The sequence below is a fragment of the Erinaceus europaeus genome, chromosome 10, assembly GCF_950295315.1.
Source record: "Erinaceus europaeus chromosome 10, mEriEur2.1, whole genome shotgun sequence".
In the NCBI taxonomy this organism is placed as follows: Eukaryota; Metazoa; Chordata; class Mammalia; order Eulipotyphla; family Erinaceidae; genus Erinaceus; species Erinaceus europaeus.
The window spans coordinates 97,015,647-97,039,812 of record NC_080171.1 but is presented as its reverse complement, the minus strand read 5'-3'; the positions used below and the strand labels follow the sequence as shown (position 1 = coordinate 97,039,812).

The window sequence follows — 24,166 nt, the reverse complement described above, 5'->3', positions numbered from 1 at the left end:
GTAGACCTGCTTCACCGCCTGTGAAGGGACCTGCCTGCAGGTAGGGAGCCGGGGGCTCGAACCGGGATCCTGACGGCAGTCCTTGAGCTTAGCGCCACCTGCGCTTAACCCGCTGCGCTACAGCCCGACTCCCGATTATTATTATTATTATTTTTTTACCTAAGAGGATTATAGAGAGAAAGATACAGAGACCAGAACACTGCTCGGCTCTGCTTTATGGTGCTGGGGGTAAAGAGGAAGAGAGAAAGATAGAAACTGCAGACCAGCTTCACCATTGAAGCGTCCCCCCTTCAGGTGGGGAGCAAGGACTGGAACCCAGGGCCTTGTGCATGATAATGTGTACACTTAACTGGGTGTGCCACTGACCAGCCCCCTGCTGCCCTTTCTTTTTTTGAGACAGACATTGAGAAGGAAGGAGATAGGAAGATGAAGAGACACCTGCAACACAGCTTCACCACTTGTGAAGCTTTCTCCTTGCACATGGGGGTTGGAGATTTGAACTCAGAGTTTTGCACAGGATAATGTGTACCCAGTAGAATATATGGCACCACCTGGTCTCCCAATCTGTTTTTGTTTTTTATTGTTGTAGTTATTATTGTTATTGTTATTGATGTCATTGTTTTTGGATAGGACAGAGAGAAATGGAGAGAGGAGGGGAAGACAGACACCTGCAGACCTGCTTCACTGCTTGTGAAGTGACTCCCTTGCAGGCAGGGAGCCGGGGGCTCCAACCGGGATCCTTACGCTAGTCCTTGTGCTTTGTGCCACTTGCGCTTAACCCAATGCTCTACAGCCTGACTTCCTGGTTTTTTTTTAGGCTGATTTATTTATTTATTAACAAAGGCGAGAGGAAGCAGAACATTACTCTGTCATATGTGATCCCAGGATGCAAACCTAGAACCCTATGCTTGCAAACACAGTGTTCTACCTATTGCACTACCTCCTCAACTGCTGAGATCTGTTTTTAATCTTTATTTATTGGTTAGAGACAGCCAAAAATTGAGAGGGAAGGGGGTGATAGGGAGAGAGACAGAGAGACACCTGCTGGCCTGTTTCACTGCTTGTGAAGCTTTCCCCTTGCAGGTGGGGACCAGGGGCTCGAACCTGGGTTCTTGTGCACAGTAACATGTATGCTCAACCAGGTGTGCCACCACTTGGCCAAGACAGTTAGAAATCAAGAAGAAAGGAGGAGCTAGAGAGGGGGGAAACAGATAGATACCTGCAGCACTGCTTCGCCACTTATGAGCTTTCCCCCTGCAGATGGGGGCTGGGGACTTGAACCCAGGTCCTTGTGCACTCAACCAGGTGTGCCACCATCCAGCCCCCATCAATTACTTTTCCCAAGAATCTGCCCACCACTCTCATAGCAGTTTGCCTCCTTTCACTCTGTTAGGGATGTCAAGGGTAGAGTTCACTGAATGACATATGTCAGCTAGGGAAGGAACTTCTTACTACCAGATGGTTTGGTAAAAAGATCAGTAACTTTTCTCTCTAGAAAGGCAAAGAATAACCTCATTATCTACCTCTTTGTTCACTGATTTAACAACAAGGAAAACAATGGTATAGAGACAACTTATTTTTTTTTAAACAAAACACCTTTATATCAGATAATATTGAGAATTTCCATAACTCAGGATAAAGCATACACCCTTAAGTCCATTATTTCAGGTGACTATATTTCCATGAATATTAGCATTCATATCATTTGAATATTTGCCTACATGCTTGTGGGAAGCTTCTGTAGCCTTCTTTTAGTAGGAATTCCAGTTTTTCTGAATTCTTCCCTTTCCTTCAGGTATTCCATTTTGCATTCTTCATAAAAGGCTGGATCCTTATAATAGGAAGTCAGACATTCTTTCAGTGAAGCATTTTCTTTCCGGCATTTACTACCATAAGCAATCCAGAGTCTTTGCAACATCTGGTAAAATCTTGAACTTGCTCAGGACATCTCTCACAGGCCTTTTCTCTCATTATTTTAGGGATCAAAACATTTTTCTTTTTTTTCTTTTCTTTATTTATTCCCTTTTTTGTTTTCCTTGTTTTATTGTTGTAGTTATTATTGATGTCGTTGTTGTTGGATATGACAGAGAGAAATGAAGAGAGGAGGGAAAGACAGAGAGAGGGAGAGAAAGAGACACCTGTAGACCTGCTTAACAGCTTGTGAAGCAACTCCCCTACAGGTGGGGGGCCGGGCTGGAACCGGGATCCTTAAGCCTGTCCTTGTGCTTTGCGCCACGTGCGCGCTTAACCCGCTGTTCTACCACCTGACTCTGCCAAAACATCTTTTTCAACATGTCTGAGCTGTTGCTCTGAGGGGTCAAGAGTCATCTCTGTAGGCGGAGAGGAAAGCAGCGCCAGGCCGCTTGAGGTCTGGGGGCAGGAGGGGAGGCCAGACAACTTATTTTATTTTATTTTATGTATTTATTTTCCCTTTTGTTGCCCTTTTTATTTTTTATTGTTCTTGTAGTTATTGTTGTTGTTACTGATGTCGTCATCGTTGTTAGGTAAGACAGAGAGAAATGGAAAGAGGAGGGGAAGACAGAGAGGGGCAGAGAAAGATAGACACCTGTAGATCTGCTTCACTGTCTGTGAAGTGACTCCCCTGCAGGTGGGAAGCTGGGGGGTGGGGGGGGGCTCGAACCGGGATGCTTACTCGGGCCCTTGCGCTTCGTGCCACATGCGCTTAACCTGCTGCGCTACCACCCGACTCCCAGAGACAACTTATTTATTTTTTTTACTTTCTTTTTTAATTTTTAAAAAATATTTATTTTATTTATTTATTCCCTTTTGTTGCCCTTGTTGTTTTATTGTTGTAGTTATTATTTTTGTCGTCGTTGTTGGATAGGACAGAGAGAAATGGAGAGAGGTGGGGAAGACAGAGAGGGGGAGAGAAAGATAGACACCTGCAGACCTGCTTCACCGCTTGTGAAGCGACTCCCCTGCAGGTGGGGAGCCAGGGCTCGAACCGGGATCCTTATGCCGGTCCTTGTGCTTCGCGCCACCTGCGCTTAACCTGCTGTGCTACAGCCCGACTCCCTTTTTAAATTTTTAAAAATTATTTATTTATTTATTGAGAGAGATGCAGACACACACACACACACACACACAGAAACACCAGAGCACTGCTCAGCTTTGGTTTATGGTGGTGCGGGGGATTGAACCTGGATTTAGGAGCCTCAAGCATGAGAGTCTGTTTGCATAACCGTTATTCCCCTGCCAGAGTCAACTTATTTTAAGCACTTTACTATTATTACTATTTTTTGAGTTGCTTTCTTATTTATTTATTTTTATTTATAGAAAGGAAACACTGACAAAACCATAGGATAAGAGGGGTACAAATCCACAGAGTTCCCACTACCAGAACTCCGTATCCCATCCCCTCCCCTGATAGCTTTCCTATTCTTTAACCCTCTGGGACTATGGACCCAAAAAGGTCATTGTGGGATGCAGAAGGTGAAAGGTCTGGCTTCTGTAATTGCCTCCCGCTGAACATGGGCATTGGCAGATGGATCCATACTCTCTGACTACCTCTCTCTCTCCTTAGTGGGGTGGAGCTCTGGGGAAGCAGAGCTCCAGGACATATTGGTGGGGCAGCACTTTATTGTTTATGAAGTACATGTCCATCTCCGTGCCTTCCTTCTCATCTTTGAGAAGGTATTTTTCTTAAAAAAAAAAAAAAAGCTTTATTGTGCTGAGGAGATAGTATAAAATAGTTATTCAGGGGTTGGGCGGTAGCACAGCGGGTTAAGCACACATGGCGCTAAGCACAAGGACCTGCATAAGGATCCTGGTTAGAGCCGCAGTCTCCCCACCTGCAGAGGGGTTGTTTCACCAACGATGAATCAGGTCTAAAGGTATCTTTCTCTCCCCCTCTGCCTTCCCCTCCTCTCTTGATTTCTCTCTGTTCTATCCAAGAACAACAACAATGACAACAATCACAACAATGATAAAAGGGGAAAAAAATAGCCTCCAGGAGCAGTGGATTCATGATACAGGAACCCAGCCTCAGCAATAGCCCTGGAGGCAAAACAAACAGTTATGCAAAAGACTTGCATGCCTGAGGCACCAACGCTCCCGGGTTCAACCCCCCAGCACTACCTTAAGTTAGAACTGAGCAGTGCTCTGCTTGCTCTTTCCTCCCTCTCTCTCTTATTTACAAAACAAAAGCCTTTAGTGAAAGTGGGGAGTGGGGCTGTAGCGCAGCACGTGGCATGAAGCGCACCTACCGGTTTAAGGATCCCGGTTCAAGCCCCTGCTCCCCACCTGCAGGGGAGTCCCTTCATAAGGTGAAGCAGGTCTGCAGGTGTCTACCTTTCTCTCCTCCTTTCTGTCTTCCCCTCTTCTCTCCATTTCTCTCTGTCCTATCCAACAATGACGACAACAAGAATAACTACAACAATAAAACAACAAGGGCAACAAAAGGGAATCAATAAATAAATATTAAAAAAAAAATGAAAGTGGTGGTCTGGGAGGTGGTGCAGTGGTAAAACTTTGGACTCTGAAGTGTTAGGCCCCGAGTTCGATCCCCGGCAGCACGTGTGCCAGAGTGATTTCTGGTTCTTTCTCCTATTTTTCTTATAAATAAATAAAATCTAAAAATTTTTTTTTTTAAAAAAGTGGTGTCCTGGCTGTGGCACACCAGATTAAGTGCAAATAGTATGTAGCACAAGGACCCATGCAAGGATCCTGGTTCGAGCCCTTGGCTCCCTACCTGGAGGGAGGTCGCTTCACAACCTGTGAAGCAGATCTGCAGGTGTTTTTCTCTCTCCTCTCTGTCTTCCCCCCCCCTCAATTTTTCTCTGTCCTATCCAAAAAAGTTGAAAATATGGCCACAGGAGCAGTAAATTCGTTGTGCAGGCACCAAGCCCTACCCGTAACCCTGGAGGCAAAATAAATAAAAAGTTCTATTATATTAACTGTATTAAATCTTTGTACCAATCTGTAAGCTATAATTTTTATCATATCCATTTGAGGTAGGTATTATTATTATTACTATTTTATTTGTTTATTAATGAGAGGGATAGGAGGAGATAGAAAGAACAGGATATCACTCTGGTACATGTGCTGCCGGGGATTTGAACTCAGGACCTCATATGCGAGAATCTAACATTTTACCCACTGCACCACCTCCCAGGCCACTGAGGTAGGTATTATTATATTCTCCATACTGGGCCTGAGAAGACTAGAGCAAAGAGAAGCTGACTAATTTTGCCACAATCACACAGCACAATAATAGAGCCTGGATTTGAACTCTGGCCTTCTGGTACTGGATTTTATATCCATTATACCACCAAACTAAAGTAGGTATCTTCTCCATTTTTATTGCTCACTATACCCCTTCTTTCTCTCTCTCTTTTTTAAGTTTTTAAAAATATTTATTTATTTATTTATTTTCCCTTTTGTTGCCCTTGTTGTTTAACATTGTTGTGGTTATTGATATCGTCGTTGTTGGATAGGACAGAGAGAAATGGAGAGAGGAGGGGAAGACGGAGAGGGGTAGAGAAAGAAAGACACCCGCAGACCTGCTTCACCGCCTGTGAAGCGATGGGGAGCCGGGGACCACCTGCCACTTGCGCTTAACCCGCTGCGCCACCGCCCGACTCCCCTTCTTTCGCTCTTTAGCCTAAATCACTTTGCAATTATTTGCTCATTTATGTGCTCCTTGCTTCTTTTCCCTATCAGATCATAAGTCCCATGGGGTCAGGTATCACATCTATGTTGTTGACAGCTAAACTGTCTTCAGTTTGTTGAACAAATAGTGTTCAATAAGTAGCTTTTAAGTGAATGTTTTAAAGCATACTAAGTGCTATGTAGTATTCTTTGCGTTGTGTAAATGGATGAAAGCTGTCTTGAGGGACTCACACTCAAGTGTACGTAAGCCAGCCAGACCGATATTATAGTCAATTAAATGGAAAAAGTAGCGCTGTTTAGCTCTGGTTTATGGTGGTGCGGGGACTTGAACCTGGAGCTTTTGGAGTCTCAGGTATGAGGGTTTCTTCGCATAACCATATGCTATCTCCCCCCCCCCCGCCCAATTTCTCTCTGTCTTTATCCATTAATAAATACTAAATAATAATAAAAGGAGATCGCATCTGGGTCATTTTGATGCCTCGGGCATGAAAATCTCACATAAACATTCTACTATTCCCAGCCCACCTTAACTCAATTTTAATAACTGATGATTATACGGGGGGATGATGGATGATGACACCTGGGAATAGCTAGAGCTATCTATTTCATGCTTTTGCATCAGTAAAAGCCTCCCAGGGTCCCCAGAGGTGAGTCAGGAGGAAGGGACAAGAAAAAAAGGGGGGTGGGAGTCGTTGGCAACTATTGAAAACTACAAATCCCAGCACGCCCCACAACAGGTAAGTACGGGTCACGGCAGGTTCCGCCGGCTGGCCCGGGGAGACTTCTAGAGGCCTGGGTGCAGCAGGAGAGGGCGTGGTGCGTCAAGAGGCAGCCGGGAGAATCGGGTCAAACTTTACGCCGCTGCGCAGAAGCCTCCCACGGACCGGACGTGACGTAGAAAGAGTTCCGGCTTCGGCCTCCGCCGCTGCTACCGCTAGTACGGCCGCCACCACCGCCGCTACATTGGGGCTTGTTATTTCTAAAATGGCGCCCCTAGATTTAGACAAGTATGTGGAGATAGCGCGGCTATGCAAATACCTGCCGGAGAACGACCTGAAGGTGAGTTTTGCCGGGGCGGGAGCCCTGCTTGTGGGGTTCGCCCCTTCCGGCTGTGAGGTCCCGCCGGCCCGCCCTTCCTCTCTCCGCGGGATCCTTTCGCCGGGCATCTCGTCCGGTCCCGGCCGAGGGCCTGACGCGTCGCGAAGCCTCCCGGTCCGACTCGGAATCAAGCCGAGATGGGCGGAGAGCCCGATCTCCCTCCCGCCTCCTCCCGCCTCCTCCCCCGAGCCGGGATCCCCGTGGACGTCGCGGCCGCTGTCCCCGGGTTGCGGCTCCTGGCCTCGGGCTCGGCGCCCAGCAGCTCTGCTGGGGGGGTCCCCCTCTCCCCCTTCGCGTCCCCGGTCTCCCCGAGTCCCGAGCCGAGCCCCGACGGCCGGTGCCGGGGGTGCGGTCGGGGCTCCAGGGCGGCGGGAGCAGCGCGGCTTGACAGGCGCTGACAGGAGCAGCCGCTGGCTTCCTGACGGCGACCCCGGGCGTTTAGGTGTCCAGGGAATGAATGGCCGTGGGCGCGACGGGCGTGAACAGCGAGTCGCCCCTCGTCTCCCTCACCACTCCTCCAAATGGCCTTGCAGGGGGCTTGGTTTTTCTTCCGCTCATTCGAGTGCCTTGAGGAGCTAAATATACATGAGTAAATGTGTCTCGGCAATGCTTTTTTTTTTTTTTTTTTGGTGGGAGGGTCCCTTAAATCAGTCGCTTCTCACCCTTTAACTTGAGATTTCCGTGGTTTCCTAGAGGAGATGAGTTGTTCCCTGTTAGCGCGGATCTCGAGTTGGCTGTAAACGTGCGAATAGAGCAGTGGGGGTGACATACCGCTGCCGGGGCGTGTTGCTGTGCGGTCCTGACGGCAGTGCTGGGGGCCAGCGGTGTTGAGCGACTCGCGCCAGTGCCCGTTTGCTTTATTCAGTTATCATTGATTTGCCATATGGTAAGTGGGTCAGCTGGAGTGTAGTTTTACGTTTCTTTTTTCTTGTTTAAATTCTGGGGAGTGAGCAACTGGTTCATGAATTCTTTTCTCCTAAGGAAAACCCTACCCCCCCACCCCCCACGAAGTTAATAGTTAACAAAGTTAACAGTACGCAGGATGCTGAAGGCCAGACAATTGCTGTAAATGTGACTTATTTGTAACACAGTTGAGTTGTATTTAGTGCCTCCCCCTCCCCACCCCCCCCAACAGCCAGGTGTCCCCCCTCCGTAAATGTTCGCCAGTGGGTGAACTCCCTGTATCTGCCTTTATTTCCTCTCTTGAGCACTGCTCAGCTACGGCTTATGGTGGTGCTGGGAATTGAACCTGGGACCATTGGTACCTCATTTTTTTTTGCCTCCAGGGTTATTGCTGCGGCCCAGTGCCTGCACCATGAATCCACTGCTCCTGGAGGCCAATTTTTTCCCCTTATGTTGCCCTTGTTGTTGTAGCTTTGTTGTGGTTATTGTTATTGTTGATGTCGTTAATTGTTGGATAGGACAGAGAGAAATGGAGAGAGGAGGGGAAGACAGAGAGGGGGAGAGAAAGACAGACACCTGCAGATCTGCTTCACCGCTTGTGAAGTGACTCCCCTGCAGGTGGGGAGTTGTGGGCTCGAACCGGGATCCTTATGCTGGTCCTTGTGATTTGCGCCACCTGCGCTTAACCAGCTGCGCTACCGCCCGACCCCTGCATGAAAGTCTTTTTGCATTAGCCATTACACTGTCTCCTCAGCTGGTACCTTTTTTTTTAAAAAAAATTTTTTTATTTAAATTTTTGTTATTTATTTACTGGATAGAGACAGCCAGAAATTGAGAGGGGAAGGGGAAATAGAGAGGGTGAGAGACAGCGAAAGACCTGCAGCCCTGCTTCATTACTTTGAAGCTTTCCCAATGCAGGTGGGGACCAGGGGCATGAACCCGGTCCTTGCACATAGTAATGTGTGCGCGCAACCAGGTGCGCCATCACCTGGCCCCAGGATTTTATTTATTTATTTATTTATTTATGAGAAAGGAGGAGAGAAAGAACCAGGCATCACTCTGGTACATATGCTGCTGGGGATTGAACTCGGGATCTCATCCTTGAGAATCCAGTGCTTTATCCACTGTGCAGTCTTCCAGACCATGCTTTTTAAATAAATTTTTCTATTTTTTAAATTTATTTATTGAGGGATTAATGTTTTACAGTCGACAGTTAATACAGTAGTCTGTTACATGCGTAACATTTCACGGTTTTCCACATAACAATATAACTCTCACTAGGTACTCTGCCATCAAGTTCCAAGACCTGAACACCTCCCCCCCACCCCCCAGTCTTTTACTTTGGTGCAATACACAATCAAGTTTCCCTTTTTTAAATCTTTTTTTTTTAACGTGAGCACTGCTCAGCTCTGGTTTATGGCGGTGTGGGGGATTGAACCTGGGACTTGAGAGCCTCAGGCAAGAAAGTCTTTGCGAGGGAGTTGGGCGGTAGTGTAGCGGTTAAGCGCATGTGGCGCAAAGCACAAGGACTGGCATAAGGATCCTGGTTTGAGCCCCCGGCTCCCCACCTATAGGGGAGTCGCTTCACAGGCAGTCTGCATGTTTCTGTCTTTTCCCCCCCCTCTCTGTCTTCCCCTCCTCTTCTCCACTTCTCTCTGTTCTATCCAACAACAACAACATCAACAACAACAATAATAACTACAACAATAAAACAACAAGGGCAACAAAAGGGAATAAATAAATGAGAAAAAAAAAGTCTTTGCATAACCATTATGCTATACCTCCACCCAAGTTTTCCTTTTTTTAATCTGGGCAATAACTGAGAAACAATTCTGAAATTTCTATCAAAAAAGAAGGCTCTCCTTTTGTGTGTGTGTGTCTTGGAAATGTCTGGGCTGGGAGATAGCTTAAAGGTTATGCAAAAAGACCTTCGGGCCTGAGGCACCAAAAGTCCCTGGTTTGGTCCCTAGGACCACCATAAACCCGAGACCAGAGAGCCAGAGCTGAGCAGTGCTCTGGTTAAAAAAAAAAGAAGAAGGAGTCAGGTGATAGTGCAGGGGGTTAAGCACACATGGTGTAAAGCGCAAGGACTGGAGTAAGGATCCGGGTTCAAGCCCCTGGCTCCCCACCTGTAGGGCAGTCGCTTCACAGGCGGTGAAGTAGGTCTACAGGTGTCTGTCTTTCTCTCCCCCCCTCTGTTTTCCCCTCCTCTCTCCATTTCTCTCTGTCCTAACAATGACAGTAATAAATACAACAGTAAAACAACAAGGGCAACAAAAGGGAATAAATAAATAAATATTTTAAAAAACAGCAACGAAAGGGAAAATAAATACTAAAAAAAGACAGAAAGAAAAGAAGCCTTTATTAGATTAACTTGCTTGTGATCCTGAAGATTAAGCCACCACTATAAGCCAGAGCTGAGCAGTGCTCTTGTCTCTTTCTCACTTATTTAAATAAATAAATAATGTTTTGAAAAAAGAAACTTAATGTTCTATATTTTGGCATGAGGTGCAAATTAAAACTAAGCCAAAAATATTCCAGGAGCACTATTTCTGAGTTTTGATAGCCTAAAGGAAAGCTATCTATGAGAAATTTCTATGTGAAAATAAAGCATTGGGACTACTTAATCATTTTGAAAAAGATTTGTTGTGGTAGAAAGGGCAGAAATTCACAAGTTTTAAATTAACTAGAAGTTGAAGGTAATAAAGAGTAACACAGATGGTGGGGGTATATAGCATAATGGTCATGCAAAGAGACTCATGCCTGAGGCTCCAAAGTCCCAGGTTCAATCCCCCTGCACCATAATAAGGCAGAGCTGTGCAGTGCTCTTGTGTTTCTCTCTGTGTCTTTCTCTCTGCATCTCTCTCAGAAATAAAATAAATAAAATATTTTTAAAAAAAGAATAACAAATATGTTCTAGATCTAATTACAGTTTCTATTTATTATTGGATAGAGACAGAAATTGAGGGGAAGGGGAAATAGAGATGGAGAGAGACAGAGACACCTGCAGCCCTGCTTCACCACTCGTGAAGCTTTCCCCCTACAGGTGGGGATCGGGGGCTTGAACCCGGGTCCTTGCGCACTGTGGTGTGTGCGATCAACCAGTTGTGCCGCTGCCTGATCCCTTACAGTTTCTTTATACCTGAACTATGTGGTTAAGTCACTAGTTGTATTCCTTTTTTTTTTCTTCTTGGATAGAGACAGAAATAGAGAGGGTAGAGGGGTAGAGGTGAGAGAGACACCTGCAGAAGTTTTACCACTCATGAAGCTTTTACTCTGCAGGTGCGGTCTGTGAGCTTGAACCTGGCTCCTTGTGCACTGTAATGTGTGCGCTTAGCCAGGTGTGCTATCACCCGGCCCCTCAAATCTCTAGTTGTAATCTAATCAATATAACAGTTTTGGAAGAATAAGGGTAAAATATGTAAAAGTGAATGGACCAAAACATAATTTAAAAAAAATTTTATTTATTTATTTTCCCTTTTGTTGCCCTTGTTTTTTATTGTTGTTGTAGTTATTATTGTTGTTATTGATGTGGTTGTTATTGGATAGGACAGAGAGAAATGGAGAGAGGAGGGGAAGACGGGGGGGGGGGGGGGAGAGAAAGATAAACACCTGCAGACCTGCTTCACCGCCTGTGAAGCGACTCCCCTGCAGGTGGGGAGCCAGAGGCTGGAACCCGGATCCTTACGCCGGTCCTTGCGCTTTGTGCCACCTGTGCTTAACCTACTGCGCTACCACCCGACTCCCCATAATTTTTTTTTATATAGAACTAAATGTTTTGCATTCACAGTAAAGATTTCAGTGAAAATCATAGAAGATATGTGTGTTTCACATCTGGCCAAGTGAGAATAAATGATAAAAGGCAGGCTTATGGGGCCAAGTGGTGGCATACTCAGTTGAGAACACGTTACAGTGCACAAGGACCTGGGTTCAAGCCCCTGGTCTCCACCTGCAGAGGGGAAGGAAGCTTCATGACTGGTGACCAGTGCTACTGGTGCCTATCACCCCTTTCCCCTCTCCCTCTCAGTTTCAGTCCAACAAATGAATGAATAAGTAAAATAAGATAGATTTAAAAAACAGAACTTCACAAAGCACAGTTAATGAAAATTGAAATATTATTTTGGAGGTAAGGTTTTTTAACTTGACATTTGATCTCTTGGAAGCTATTACAATGTAAGATAAAAGTAACCATACATTTGTTCAGTTATTTAATCAAAAGACTTAAAGTTACTGTGGGGGGATGGCACACCTGGTTGAATACACATGTTACAATGTGCAAGGACCCAGGTTTGGGCCCTCAGTCCCCACCTGCAGAGGGAAGCTTTGTGAGTGGTGAAGTAGTGCTGCAGGTGTCTCTGTTTCTCTCCCTCTCTACCTCCCCCATCCCTCTCAATTTCTGGCTGTCTTTAGTCAGTAAATAAAAATAATAGAAAATTTTAAAAAAGAAAGTTACTATGTATGTGTTGGGAGAATAATGTCTGATTTAGAGATGTAACACAAGAAACTGTAACTACTTTCATGAATTTTTTTTTTTTCCTCTCACCAGATCACTGCTCAGGTTTGGCTTATGCTGCTGCTGGGTACTGAACATGGGACCTCAGAGCCTCAGGCATGAAAGTTGTTTTGCATAACCATTATCTCCTTAGCCCTAATTAGTATACTTTTTTTGGAACTCACTTTTATGTTTAGTCTGAGCCATCTGTGAGTTTTCCATATTAAACTACCTGCACTGTAAAGTTGTACCTCTGTCTAAAAACTTCATGGGAATTTTTAATTTTTTTATTCTCAGTAACAAAACCTCTCACACACTCAGTTCCACTCTGCTCAGCTTGATTTTTTTTTCATTTTTCTTTAGAGTTTCATATATATGTTGAGAGAGAGAGAGACATCAATGCTTCAGTATACATGAAGCTTTTTCCCCAGGTGCCTTGGCTCTTTTATGTGGTGCCTGGGTTTGAATTCAGGGCTTCCTTGATTTACTGAGCACACCCTATGGGATGCTGTCCCTCTCCATAAATAGTTTTTTTTTGTTTTTTTAAAATATTTACTTATTGAATACACAGAAATCGAGAGAAGGGGAAGATAGAGAGGGAGAAAGGGACAGTGCTCTTGAGGATTTCCCCCTGCTGGTGGAAACACAGGGCTTGAACCCAGGTCCTTGTGCACTATAGTATGTGTGCTGTGGTGGGTGCACCATTGCCCAGGCCCTCTGTGAATGCCTCCCCTCCCCAGACTGGGAGGTAGTTTACTAGTAGAGCACACATTTCTCCCCCCTTATCGGCACATTTGACAGTAAAGTAGTTGGTACATGTGTAACATTTCTCAGTTTTCTGCATAATAACCTACCCCCTACCTAGGTCCTCCTCTGTTCCATCATGAACACTAACCCCCACCCCAGAGTCCTTTGCATTGGTACAGTACACCAAATCCAGTCCAAGTTTCCATTCTATTCTTCTTTTTCAGCTTCTGTCTATGAGTGGGATCATCCCATATTCATCCTTCTCTTTCTGGCTGATCTCACTTAACATGATTCCTTCAAGCTCCATTTAAGATGAGGTGAAGAAGGTGAATTTGCCATTTTTAGTAGCTGAGTAATATTCCATTGTGTATATATACTACAGCTTTCTCAGCATTCATCTTCTGTTGGCCATTGGGATTGCTTCCAGGTTTTGACTTTAACAAATTGAGAGCTCCCATGTTACCATGTGTCAGGACCTAGGCTTAAGTCTCTTAGCCATGAGCAGGGGAAGCTTCATTAGCAGTGGAATAGTGCTGTGTGTGTGTCCTTTTTTTGTTTGTTTATTTGTTTGTTTCTCTCCCTCTTTCACCCCCTATCTTTATAAAAAAAATCATTTTCTTTTTTCACTTTTATTGAGGGACTAGTGGTTTACAGTACAGTTGTTAACATATACATTGTTTTGATTTCATGAGAGAGATGAAAGCCAGAGAGCACTGCTCAACTTTGGTATACAGTGGTGCCAGGGACCTATGAACATCAGGCATGAAAGTCTTACGTACTATCTCCTCCACCTGAGGTTTTTTTTGTTTGTTTGTTTTTAAGATTTATTTTGCAGCTAGGGGAAATATGACACCACATGCTCAAAATTAACAGCAATAGGTTTTTCAGAGCACTTTTATATACATTGCGTTATAAGCAGAAAAGATATTATTTACTATGACTATCTAATCAGCATGGGTCAATTGTCAGGGAGGTTTTATAGGCCAGGAGAGCCAGTCATATATGGCATATTAAGTTCTGGCATATATATTTTTTAAACCAGAGCATTGCTCAGCTCTGGCTTATCATGGTGCAGAGGACTGAACCTTGTACTTTGGAGCCTCAGGCATGAGAGTCTCTGCATAACCATTATGCTATCTGCCCTCGCCCTATAAATTTACACATACACACACACATAGCATACACACACACACACACACACACACACACACACACACAGCATAGCTCAACTCTGGCTGATGGTAGTACTGGGGATGGGGATTGAATCTGGGACCTCAGAGCCTCAGGCATGAAAATCTTTATAGCCCTGTGGTCTGGGAGGTGACACAGTGGATAAAGCGCTTGAGTGTGAGGTCCTGAGTTCAAGCCCCGGCAGCACATGTACCAGAGTGATGTCTGGTTCTTTCTCTCCTCCTGTCTTATCAATCAATAAAGAAAATTGTTATAGCCATTATACTAAATTCTGGCATATTCAAAATAGGGATCCTAAATTCTGGCATATTCAAAATAGGAATCATAGCTGTTAAAGAGGTGACTTAGGAGGTAAAACACAGGCCCTGGGTTTGACCCCTGCCACAATATATGTCAGAGCTTTCTTTTCTTTTTTAAATTTATTTTTAATTTTTATTTATTTATTTATTTATTTTTTACCAGAGCACTGTTCAGCTCTGGCTTATGGTGGTGCAGGGGATTGAACCTGGGACTTCAAATCTTCAGGCTTGAGAGTCTGTTTGCATAACCATTATGCTATTTATCCTCTGCCCAGGTCAGAGTTTTCTAATTTCTCATTAAATAAATATTAAAAATGGAAATGAAGGGGGCTGGGTGGCACCGGTTACCATGGGCACGACCCAGGTTTGAGGTCCTGGCCCCCACCTCCTGGAGAGAAGCTTCATAGGCAGTGAACATGCTGCCGCTGTTTCTCTTTCTACCTGTCTCTAGCCCTGTTTCTCTGTGTCTATCATAATAAAGTAATAAAATACTAAACAAAATGGAAATGATCAGGTCCTTCAGGAATCTGTGCTGTGTTTGGTTCTTTCCTACCTTCTTAGATTTATTTACATGAGAGAGAATACCAGAGCATCACTGTGGTGCGTGGTATGCCATTGATCAAACTTGAGACCTCATGCTTAAGAGTCCATCAATTTATCCACTGTGCCACCACCTCCTAGATCCCATGATTACTTTCAAATTTTTCATTAGGTGCTGGGCAGTGGTGCAACAGGTAAACTACACAAATTACCATGTACAAGGACCCTCGTTGAAACCTCTGTTCATCACCTGCAGAGAGAAGCTTCACAATTGGTAGAGGAGGCTCTCCATTTCTCTCTCTTTCCCCAGTTCCTTGCCATTTGCAAGGCCTTAGTATTGAGCCCTGGCAACATATGAGGGCACTGTAGACATCGCTAGGGGAGTCCAATGGATAATGGAGTAGTTTTGAGGTAACTCTTCCCTTCTGTGTTTCTGTTCTTTCTTTCTTTCTTTTTTTTTTTTTTTTTAAGAATTTATTTATTTATTTATTTATGAGAAAGATAGGAGGAGAGAAAGAACCAGCCATCACTCTGGTACATGTGCTGCTGGGGATCAAACTTAGGACCTCATGCTTGAGAGTCTAGTGTCTTAGCCACTGCACCACCTCCCGGATCACCTCTTCTGTGTTTTTAATAAACGGACTTAGAGGTGGGTACACTGGGAGATAGCTCATCTCAGAAGAGCACACACTTTATTATTCAGTCTCATTGCTATACCACTACATGGGATCATCATGCAAAGTGAAAGGTGCTGTGGTATGTCTCGTCTGTCTGTCTGTCTTTTTCTAGAGCACTGCTCAGCTCTGGACTTACGGTTGAGTAAGGAATTGAACTTGGGACTTTGGAGCCTCAGGCATGAGAGTCTCTTTGCATAACCATTATGCTATGTTCTACCTGCCCTAAAAAGAAATTTTACAAAGGTTTAACTTCTGTAACTGAAGGAACCTTTGAGACCATTTTTTCTTTTAATATTTTATTTATTATTATTTTTTATTAGATAGGACAGAAATAGAGAGAGGATGGGGAGACAAAGAGGAAAGGGAGTTGGGCAGTAGCACAGCAGGTTAAGCGCACATGGTGCAAAGTGCAAGGACCAGCATGAGGATCCCGGTTCAAGCCCCCAGTTCCCCACCTGTAGATGAGTTGCTTCACAGTGAAGCAGGTCTGCAGGTGTCTATCTTTCTTTCCCCCTCTCTTATCTTCCCCTCCTCTCTCCATTTCTCTTTGTCCTATCCAACAATGATGACATATACAACGATAATAACTACAACAGCGGTAAAGACAAGGGCAACAGAAAGGAAATAAATAAATATTAAAAAAAAAAAAAGGAGATCGGGGCCAGGCGGTGGCACAGTGGGTTAAGCGCACAGTACAAGGACCAGTGTAAGTATACCTGTTCGAGCCCCCAGCTCCCCACCTGCAGGGGCGTCGCTTCACAAGCGGTGAAGCAGGTCTACAGGTGTCTTTCTGTCCCCCTCTCTGTCTTCCTCTCCTCTCTCCATTTCTCTCTGTCCTGTCCAGCGATGACAACAATAATAACTACAACAATAAAACAAGGGCAACAAAAGGGAGTAAATAAATAAATATTAAAAAAAAAAGAAAAAAAGAAACAGAACTAGGAGGCCTTTCAGTGGTATGACATATGTATGAGGTCCTACGGTCATTCTGTAACACATTAAAATTTTTTTTTTAGGGACAGGGTGGTGGTGCACCCACTTGAGCGCACATGTTAAAGTATGTGAGGATGGGTTCAATCCCCTAGTTCCTACCTGCAGGGGGAAAGTTTCATGAATGGTGAAGCTTGCCTGAGAGTGTTTCTCTCTCTCTCTTTCTCTCCCCCCCCCCCGCCCCTCTCCCCCAATTGCTCTCAATTTCTGGCTGCCTCTAGCCAATATCTTGGTGAAAAGCATTATTTTACATTTTCTCGTAAATCTTCTGTCTTCTAAACCTATTGTTTATGTAGCCAGGGAGTTGGCATTTTTTAATAACTGTCCTATTTGTCTTGGGCATTATGAAATGATAGTGAAAGCTGTTAGAAATCTAATCCCAGTATTTGCAAACAATAGCTTAATTTGCTGTCAAAGAATACAAATATTAGATCTTGTCTTTTTTTGCACTTAGCACTTAGTTTTATTTCTTTTTTCTTTTTATTTATGCTTGTCTTTGTGCTTTGTGCCATGTGCACTTAACCCAGTGTGTTATCGCCTGGCCCCCCAATTTTTCCTTTTTAAATTGAGATAAAATTCACATAACATAAACTAATAGTTGACCTTTTTAATTTTAATGTTTTTTTTTGAGGTGGAGTTAGAGAATGAGCCTCAGATATGTTCAGTACCACCTCTGCGACCTTGCTGGCTGGCTTCGTTCCTTTCTTTTTCCCTTTCTTTCCTTTTTTTTTTTTTTTTTTTAAATATTTTTGTTTCTTCCCTCTTTTCCCTTCCTTACTCCCCTCCCTCCCTCCCTCCCTTCCTAAGGGCAGGGGAGAGAAAGAAGGAAGTAGAGACAGAAAGCACTGCTTCCCTTAGTGGTGTCTTTGGTATGCATTCTTGGTGCTGGGCTCAAACCCAAGACCTCATGTACGATAAAGCACATACTTTGCTGTGTGAGCTATCGCTTGACCCAAGTTCACCATGAAAAAAATTTTTTTCTTCTAAATTTATTTATTGGACAAAGGCAGAAATCAAGAGAGAAGGGGGAGATAGGGAGAGGGGAATACGCTGGCAACACTGCTTCACTGCTCATGAAGTTTTTTCCCTATAGGTGGGACTGGGGCTTTGAACCCAGGTCCTTGCACATTACAACATGTACATTCAACTAGGTATGCCACTGCCTCGCCCCTCCAAGTCAACCATTTAAAAATGTACTTTTTTTTTTTTTTTGCCTCCAGGGTTATTGTTGGGGCTTGTTTCGGCACTACAAATTCACTGCTCCTGGCAGACATTTTTTCCATGTTATTGGATAGGACAGAGAGAAATTGAGAGGGGTTGGGGAGGAGATAGGGAGAGAGAAAGATAGACACCTGCAGACTTGCTTCACTGATCGTCAAGTGTCCCTCTGCCAGTGGGGTGCTGGAGGCTTGAACCTGGATCTTTGCATGGATCCTTGTGCTTTAGTACTATGTGCACTTAACCGGGTGCACCACCACCTGAACCCCCAAATTCTTTAGTTTTACTGTATTGACATTGTTGTGCAACCATCACCTCTAACTAGTTCTAATACTGTCATTTTTCAACTCTTCTTCAGACCTTATCAACCACTAATCACTAATCTTTCTTTCTTTCTTTCTTTCTTTCTTTCTTTCTTTCTTTCTTTATGAATTTATCTACTCTTGTTGTTTAATGTAAAAATTGAATCATATAGCATTGGGCCATTCATGTTTGTTTTTATTCCTTTAGCAAGATGAATTTTTTTTTTTTTTTTTTAAGATTTATTAGAAGGAGAGAATCAGAGCATTACACTGGCACATGCAACCCTGGAGATCAAGACAACATTTTTGAGAGTCCAACACTTTATTCACTGTGCCACTTCCCAGGATGATTTTTTTTTTTTTTTTTTTTGCTTTTTTCTGGTCTTATTGCTGGAGCTGAGTCAGCACAACAGCCGTACCACACCCTTCCTTCCTTCCAGCCTTCCTTCCTTCCCTTCCTCCTTTTTTTTTTTTTTTTTTTTTCCCTAACAGAAACCAAGAAATGGGAGAGAGGGAGCTAAAATATGACACCGGCAGCACTGCTTCACCTCTAGTGAAGCTTCTTTCCTGCAGGTGTGGACTGGGGACTTAAATATGAGTCCTTGCAAATGGTAGGTAGGTAATGTGTGTACTCTACGTGGTTCACCACCACCTCCTGATACTGAGGTTTTATTTACTTATTTATTTAATTAATTTTTTTATTATTGGATAGAGAGAGCCAGAAATCAAGAGGGGAGGGGGAAGATAGAGAGGGAGAGACAGAGAGACACCTGCATCCCTGCTTCAGCACTTGTGAAGCTTTCCCCCTATAGGTGGGCACCAGGGTCTTGAACCTGCATCCATGCACACTGTAATGTGAGCGCTTAACCAGGTGTGTCACTGCCTGTCTTCCCCCTCCCCCTTTAAGAACTTATTTATTTATTTTACCAGAGCACTGCTCAGCTGTGGCTTATGTTGGGGCAGTGGATTGAACCTGGGACTTTGGAGCCTCAGGCATGAGAGTGTTTGCATAACCATCATGCTATCTACCCCCAGATTTTGTTTATTAGAGAGGGAGCCAGAGCGCTAACTGCCAGCATGTGCTGCCAGGACTGAAGTTGGCACTTCATGCTTGAAAGTACAATTCTTTATCCACTGTGCTACCATATGACACCTCCTGGACCACCTGAGGCGCGTTTATTTATTTGTTTTGTTAAAGATAGGCAGAGAATGAACTAGACCACAGCAACACAGCACCAAAGTGATGGGGGCTGGGCATGAGCCTGGGTCATGCACATAGCAAAGCAGCACACTATCCAAGTCAGGTGTTTTTCTGACCTTTAAAGCTTTATTTTACAAAAGAGGAGAGAGACATAAGTAGGTAGACCAGAGTTCTGCCATATACAGTATTGAGGATTCAACCTGGGATCTAACACTGAGCTACCTCCCTGGTCACAAGCAAGATGTTTTTGAAGTTTATTTACATTGTAGCATATTACAATTACTTCTTTTAAAAATATTTATTTACTTATTATTGGATAGAGACAGAGAAATTGAGAGGAGAGGGAGAGAGACATATGCCAGCTTGCTTCACCACTTGTGAAGCTTTCCCCCTGCAGGTGGGGACAAGGGGCTTGAACCCGGGGTCCTTGTGCACTGTGTGTGCACGCTTAACCAGGTGTACCACTGCCTGGCCCCTTATAATTACTTCCTTTATATATATAAATTATTTTCTTTTTATTTTAAATATTTTATTTATTTATGAGGAAGATAGGAGGAGAGAAAAAAAACATATCACTCTGATGGATGTGCTGCCAGGGATTGAACTCAGGACCTCATGCTTGAGAGTCCAATGCCTTATCCACTGTGCCACCTCCTGGACCATGTCAATTACTTCTTACCTTTGTAAAAATGTATAATATTGTAGGTCCTTAGCTATTTAAATTTTTTAAATTATTAATTATTTTCTCTTTTGTTGCCCTTGTTTTATTGTTGTAGTTATTATTGTTGTTGTTGGATAGGACAGAGAGAAATGGAGAGAGTAGGGGAAGACAGGGGGAGAGAAAGAGAGACACCTGCAGACCTGCTTCACCATGGTGAAGTGACCCTCCCCCCCAAGGTGGGGAGCCAGGGCTCAAACTGGGATCCTTACGCCAATGCTTGCACTTTGTACCATGTGCATGCTATCATCCGACCACTTAAAAGTTTTTTTTTTGTTTTAATATTTATTTTGGATAGACAGAAATTGAGAGGGAAGAGAGAGAGAGACACAGAGAGACAGAGACTGACTTGCAACACTGTTTAACCACTCATGAAGCTTCTTCCCTGCAGGTGAAGACTGGGAACTCAAACCTCGGTCCTTGTGCACTGTAATTGTGCCCTTAACCAGGTGTGCCTCCTCCTGGCTCCTTGTTCGTTCCTTCTTTCCTTCTTTCTTCCTTTTCCTTCTTTTTTTCCTTTCTTCCTTTTCTTCCTTTCTTTCTTTCTCTTTCTTTCCTTCCTTCCTTCCTTTTATCTTTATTATATTTATTGGATAAAGACAGCCAGAAATTGAGAGTGTAGGGGGAGATAGAAAGGGAGAGAGATACCTGCAGCCCTGCTTTACCACTTGAAAAGCTTTCCCCACTGGCGGAGTCTGGGGCTCTAACCTAGGGCATTGTAATACATGTGCTCAACCAGGTGCACCACCACCTGACTCTGCTCTTTGATTTCCTTTCTATCTTTTTTTTTTTTGATAAGGGACTTTTTTTTTGTTACAAATATGGAACCATTCACGAATTTGCATGTCATCCTTGCACAGGGGCCATGCTAATCGTCTCTGTATCTTTCCAATTTTAGTATATGTGCTGCTGCTGCTGAAGTGAGCACTCTTTGATTTTTCTTTCTCTTTCTCTCTCTCTCTCTTTCTTTTTAAAAAATATTTATTATTTATTTATTTATTTATTTCCACTTTTGTTGCCCTGGTTTTTCATTGTTGTAGTTATTGTTGTAGTTATTGATGTCATCGTTGTTGGATAGGACAGAGAGAAATGGAGACAGGAGGGGAAGACAGAGAGGGGGAGAGAAAGATAGACACCTGCAGACCTGCTTCACCACCTGTGAAGCGACTCCCCTGCAGGTGGGGAGCCGGGGGCTCAAACCAGGATCCTTACACCGGTCCTTGAGCTTTGTGCCACCTGCGCTTAACCCGCTGCGCTACCGCCCGACTCCCTCTTTCTTTCTTTTTTTTTTTTTTAACACCAGAGCACTGCTCAGCTCTGGCTTATGGTAGTACAGGAGATTGATTTCTAGTTACATGTATTTTTCTTTTTTCTTTTTTTTTTTTTTTTTATTTTTATTTTTTATTTTATTTATTTATTCCCTTTTGTTGCCCTTGTTGTTTTTTTATTGTTGTAGTTATTATTGTTGTTGTCGTTGTTGGATAGGACAGAGAGAAATGGAGAGAGGAGGGGAAGACAGAGAGGAGGAAAGAAAGATAGACACCTGCAGACCTGCTTCACCGCCTGTGAAGCGACTCCCCTGCAGGTGGGGAGCCGGGGTTCGAACCATGATCCTTATGCCGGTCCTTGTGCTTTGCGCCACCTGCGCTTAACCCACTGCACTACAGCCCGACTCCCACATGTATTTTTCTTTGGGGGATTGAACCTGGGACTTCGGAGCCTCAGGTGTGAGAGAGTCTGCATAACCATTATGTTATCTACCCCTACCCCTCTTTGATTTTTCTTTTTTTTTTCCTCTTTGATTTTTCTAAATAATTTTATTGTGGAGGTCTGGGGAGATAGCATAATGGTTATGCAAATAACTTTCATGCCTGAGACTCAGTGGTCCCAGGTTCAATCCCTAGCACCACCTTAAGCCAGAGCTAAGTAGTGCTCTGTATCTTTCTCTCTGTATCACTCACATTAAAAACAAATAAAATATATTAAATATACATATAAATTTTATTATGGAAATGATTTATACGATACATGCTTCCTCTCAATTAAAAACATTTTTTAAAATAATCCTTATTTATTGAATCGAGACACCCAGAAATTGAGATGTGATGGGAGATAGAGGAGAGAGACAGAGAGACACCTGCAGCCCTGCTTCACTTATAAGACTCCCCCTGCAGGTGGGGGCCTAGGGCTTGAACCCAAGTCCTTGCACATTGTAATGTGTGCTCAATCAGGTGTGCCACCACCTGGGCCCCCTTCCTCTTTTAATTACCAGACTTTTCAGAGTACTGCTTAAACACTGGTTTATGGTGGTATCGAGGATTGAACCCAGATCCTTAGTTTTAACATTGCAATAAGAGATTATTTTCCCCCCTTGTTATAGCGGCTGTGTGACTATGTTTGTGATCTCCTCTTGGAAGAGTCAAATGTCCAACCAGTATCAACACCAGTAACAGTGTGTGGAGACATACATGGACAGGTAAGATTTCATGAGCTGATTTTTTTTTTTTTTTTTTTAAACAACAGTTATTGACTGATTAGATTGTTTCAATCTGTATGGCACTAATGATTTGTGGTTATCGTTACTGCAAATTTAAAAAGCTATGGTTAGGGCCAAGCGATGGCACACTTGGTTAAGCGCACACACTGCAGTGCACAAGGACCCAGGTTCAAGCCCCTGGTCCCCATCTGCAGGGGGAAGGCTTCATGAGTGGTGAAGCAGGGGTGCAGGTGTCTCTCTGTTTCTCTCCCTCTCAATTTCTGTCTGTCTCCAATAATAAATTAAAACAAAACAAAACAAAAAAAGCTATGGTCAAATTATTCATGGAGTTTATTGAAACTGTACTTGCAGAGTGACTAGAATGCCATGTTATGTGGAAGAAGATTTTTTAAAAATTTCTCTTAAAACTTTTAAAAATTATCTTTATTAAATAGCCAGAAAGAAGGGGGAGGGAGAGAGGGAGAGAAACAAGAGACACCTGCAGCACTTTTTCACCATTCACAAACCTTTTCCCCTGCAGATTGGGACTGGGACTTGAACCTGGGTCCTTGTGCATTGTAACACATGCACTCAACTAGGTATGCCACCACCTGGCCCTGAAAGGGAGATATAGTAAACACAAATATGGACTGCTTGTAGTTATTACAATGGGTTGACACTTTGCTTGTAGGTCCTAGTTACTTATTTCTAGTTACGTGTATTTTTCTTTGGGGGAAAACTATCATTTCCATAGAGGAGGAGTTGAGGTTCAGAAAGACAGTATTGTTAGTGCATAACTTCTTTTTATTTATTTATTCCCTTTTGTTGGCCTTGGTTTTTATTGTTGTAGCTATTATTGATGTCGTTGTTGCTGGAGAGGACAGAGAGAAATGGAGAGAGATGGGGAAGACAGGGGGAGAGAAAGATAGACACCTGCAGACCTGCTTCACCGCCTGTGAAGTGACACCCCCTGCAGGTGAGGAGCCTGGGGCTCGAACTGGGATCCTTACTCCCGGTCCTTGTACTTTGTGCCACATGCACTTAACCCGCTGTGCTACCGCCCAACTCCCCAGTGCATAACTTCTTAAGTTATTGCTAGGATGGGGTAAAATTGAGTTAATTCAGGCTGGGTGGTGCACCTTTTTTTTTTCCTCCAGGCTTATTGCTGGGCTTGGTGTCCGCACCATGAATCCACCGCTCCTGGAGGCCATTTTTCCCCCTTTTGTTGCCCTTGTTGCTGTAGCCTCGTTATGGTTATTATTATTGCCATTGTTGATGTTGTTCGTTGTTGGATAGGACAGAGAGAAATGGAGAGAGGAGGGGAAGACAGAGAGGGGGAGAGAAAGATAGACACCGGCAGACCTGCCTTACCACCTGTGAAGCGACTCCCCTGCAGGTGGGGGGCCGGGGGCTCAAACCGGGATCCTTAGGCTGGTCCTTGCGCTTTGCCCCACATGCGCTTAACCCACTGCGCCACCGCCCGACCCCCGTGGTGCACCTTTTTAAGTGCATGTATTACCATGCTCAAGGTCCCAGGTTCAAGCCCCTAGTCCTCCCTACATGAGGCTTCATGAGTGGTGAAGCAGTGCTGCAGGTGTCTCTGTGCCTTTCTTTCCCTATCTCCCTATCCCTCTTAATTTCTCTCTGATCTATCAGATTAAATAAATCAAGGTTAAACAAATT

At 44.0% G+C, this 24,166-nt stretch overlaps 1 protein-coding gene and 2 pseudogenes across 1 annotated transcript in view; 1 reads left to right on the top strand and 2 right to left on the bottom strand.

The window, feature by feature from the left end:
- Positions 1-1,632: 1,632 nt before the first annotated feature.
- Positions 1,633-1,984, bottom strand: LOC132540771 (COX assembly mitochondrial protein homolog; annotated as a pseudogene).
- Positions 1,985-6,509: 4,525 nt separating this feature from the next.
- The window catches only part of PPP6C (protein phosphatase 6 catalytic subunit), a 38,763-nt gene continuing 21,106 nt past the window's right edge, over positions 6,510-24,166 (top strand). The window contains exons 1-2 of the mRNA XM_007539985.3: positions 6,510-6,690; positions 22,388-22,483. Of these exons, the coding sequence (XP_007540047.1) occupies positions 6,616-6,690; positions 22,388-22,483 (171 nt within the window). The 5' untranslated portion in view covers positions 6,510-6,615. The remainder of the gene's footprint in view (positions 6,691-22,387; positions 22,484-24,166) is intronic.
- Positions 20,823-20,935, bottom strand: LOC132541029 (U6 spliceosomal RNA; annotated as a pseudogene).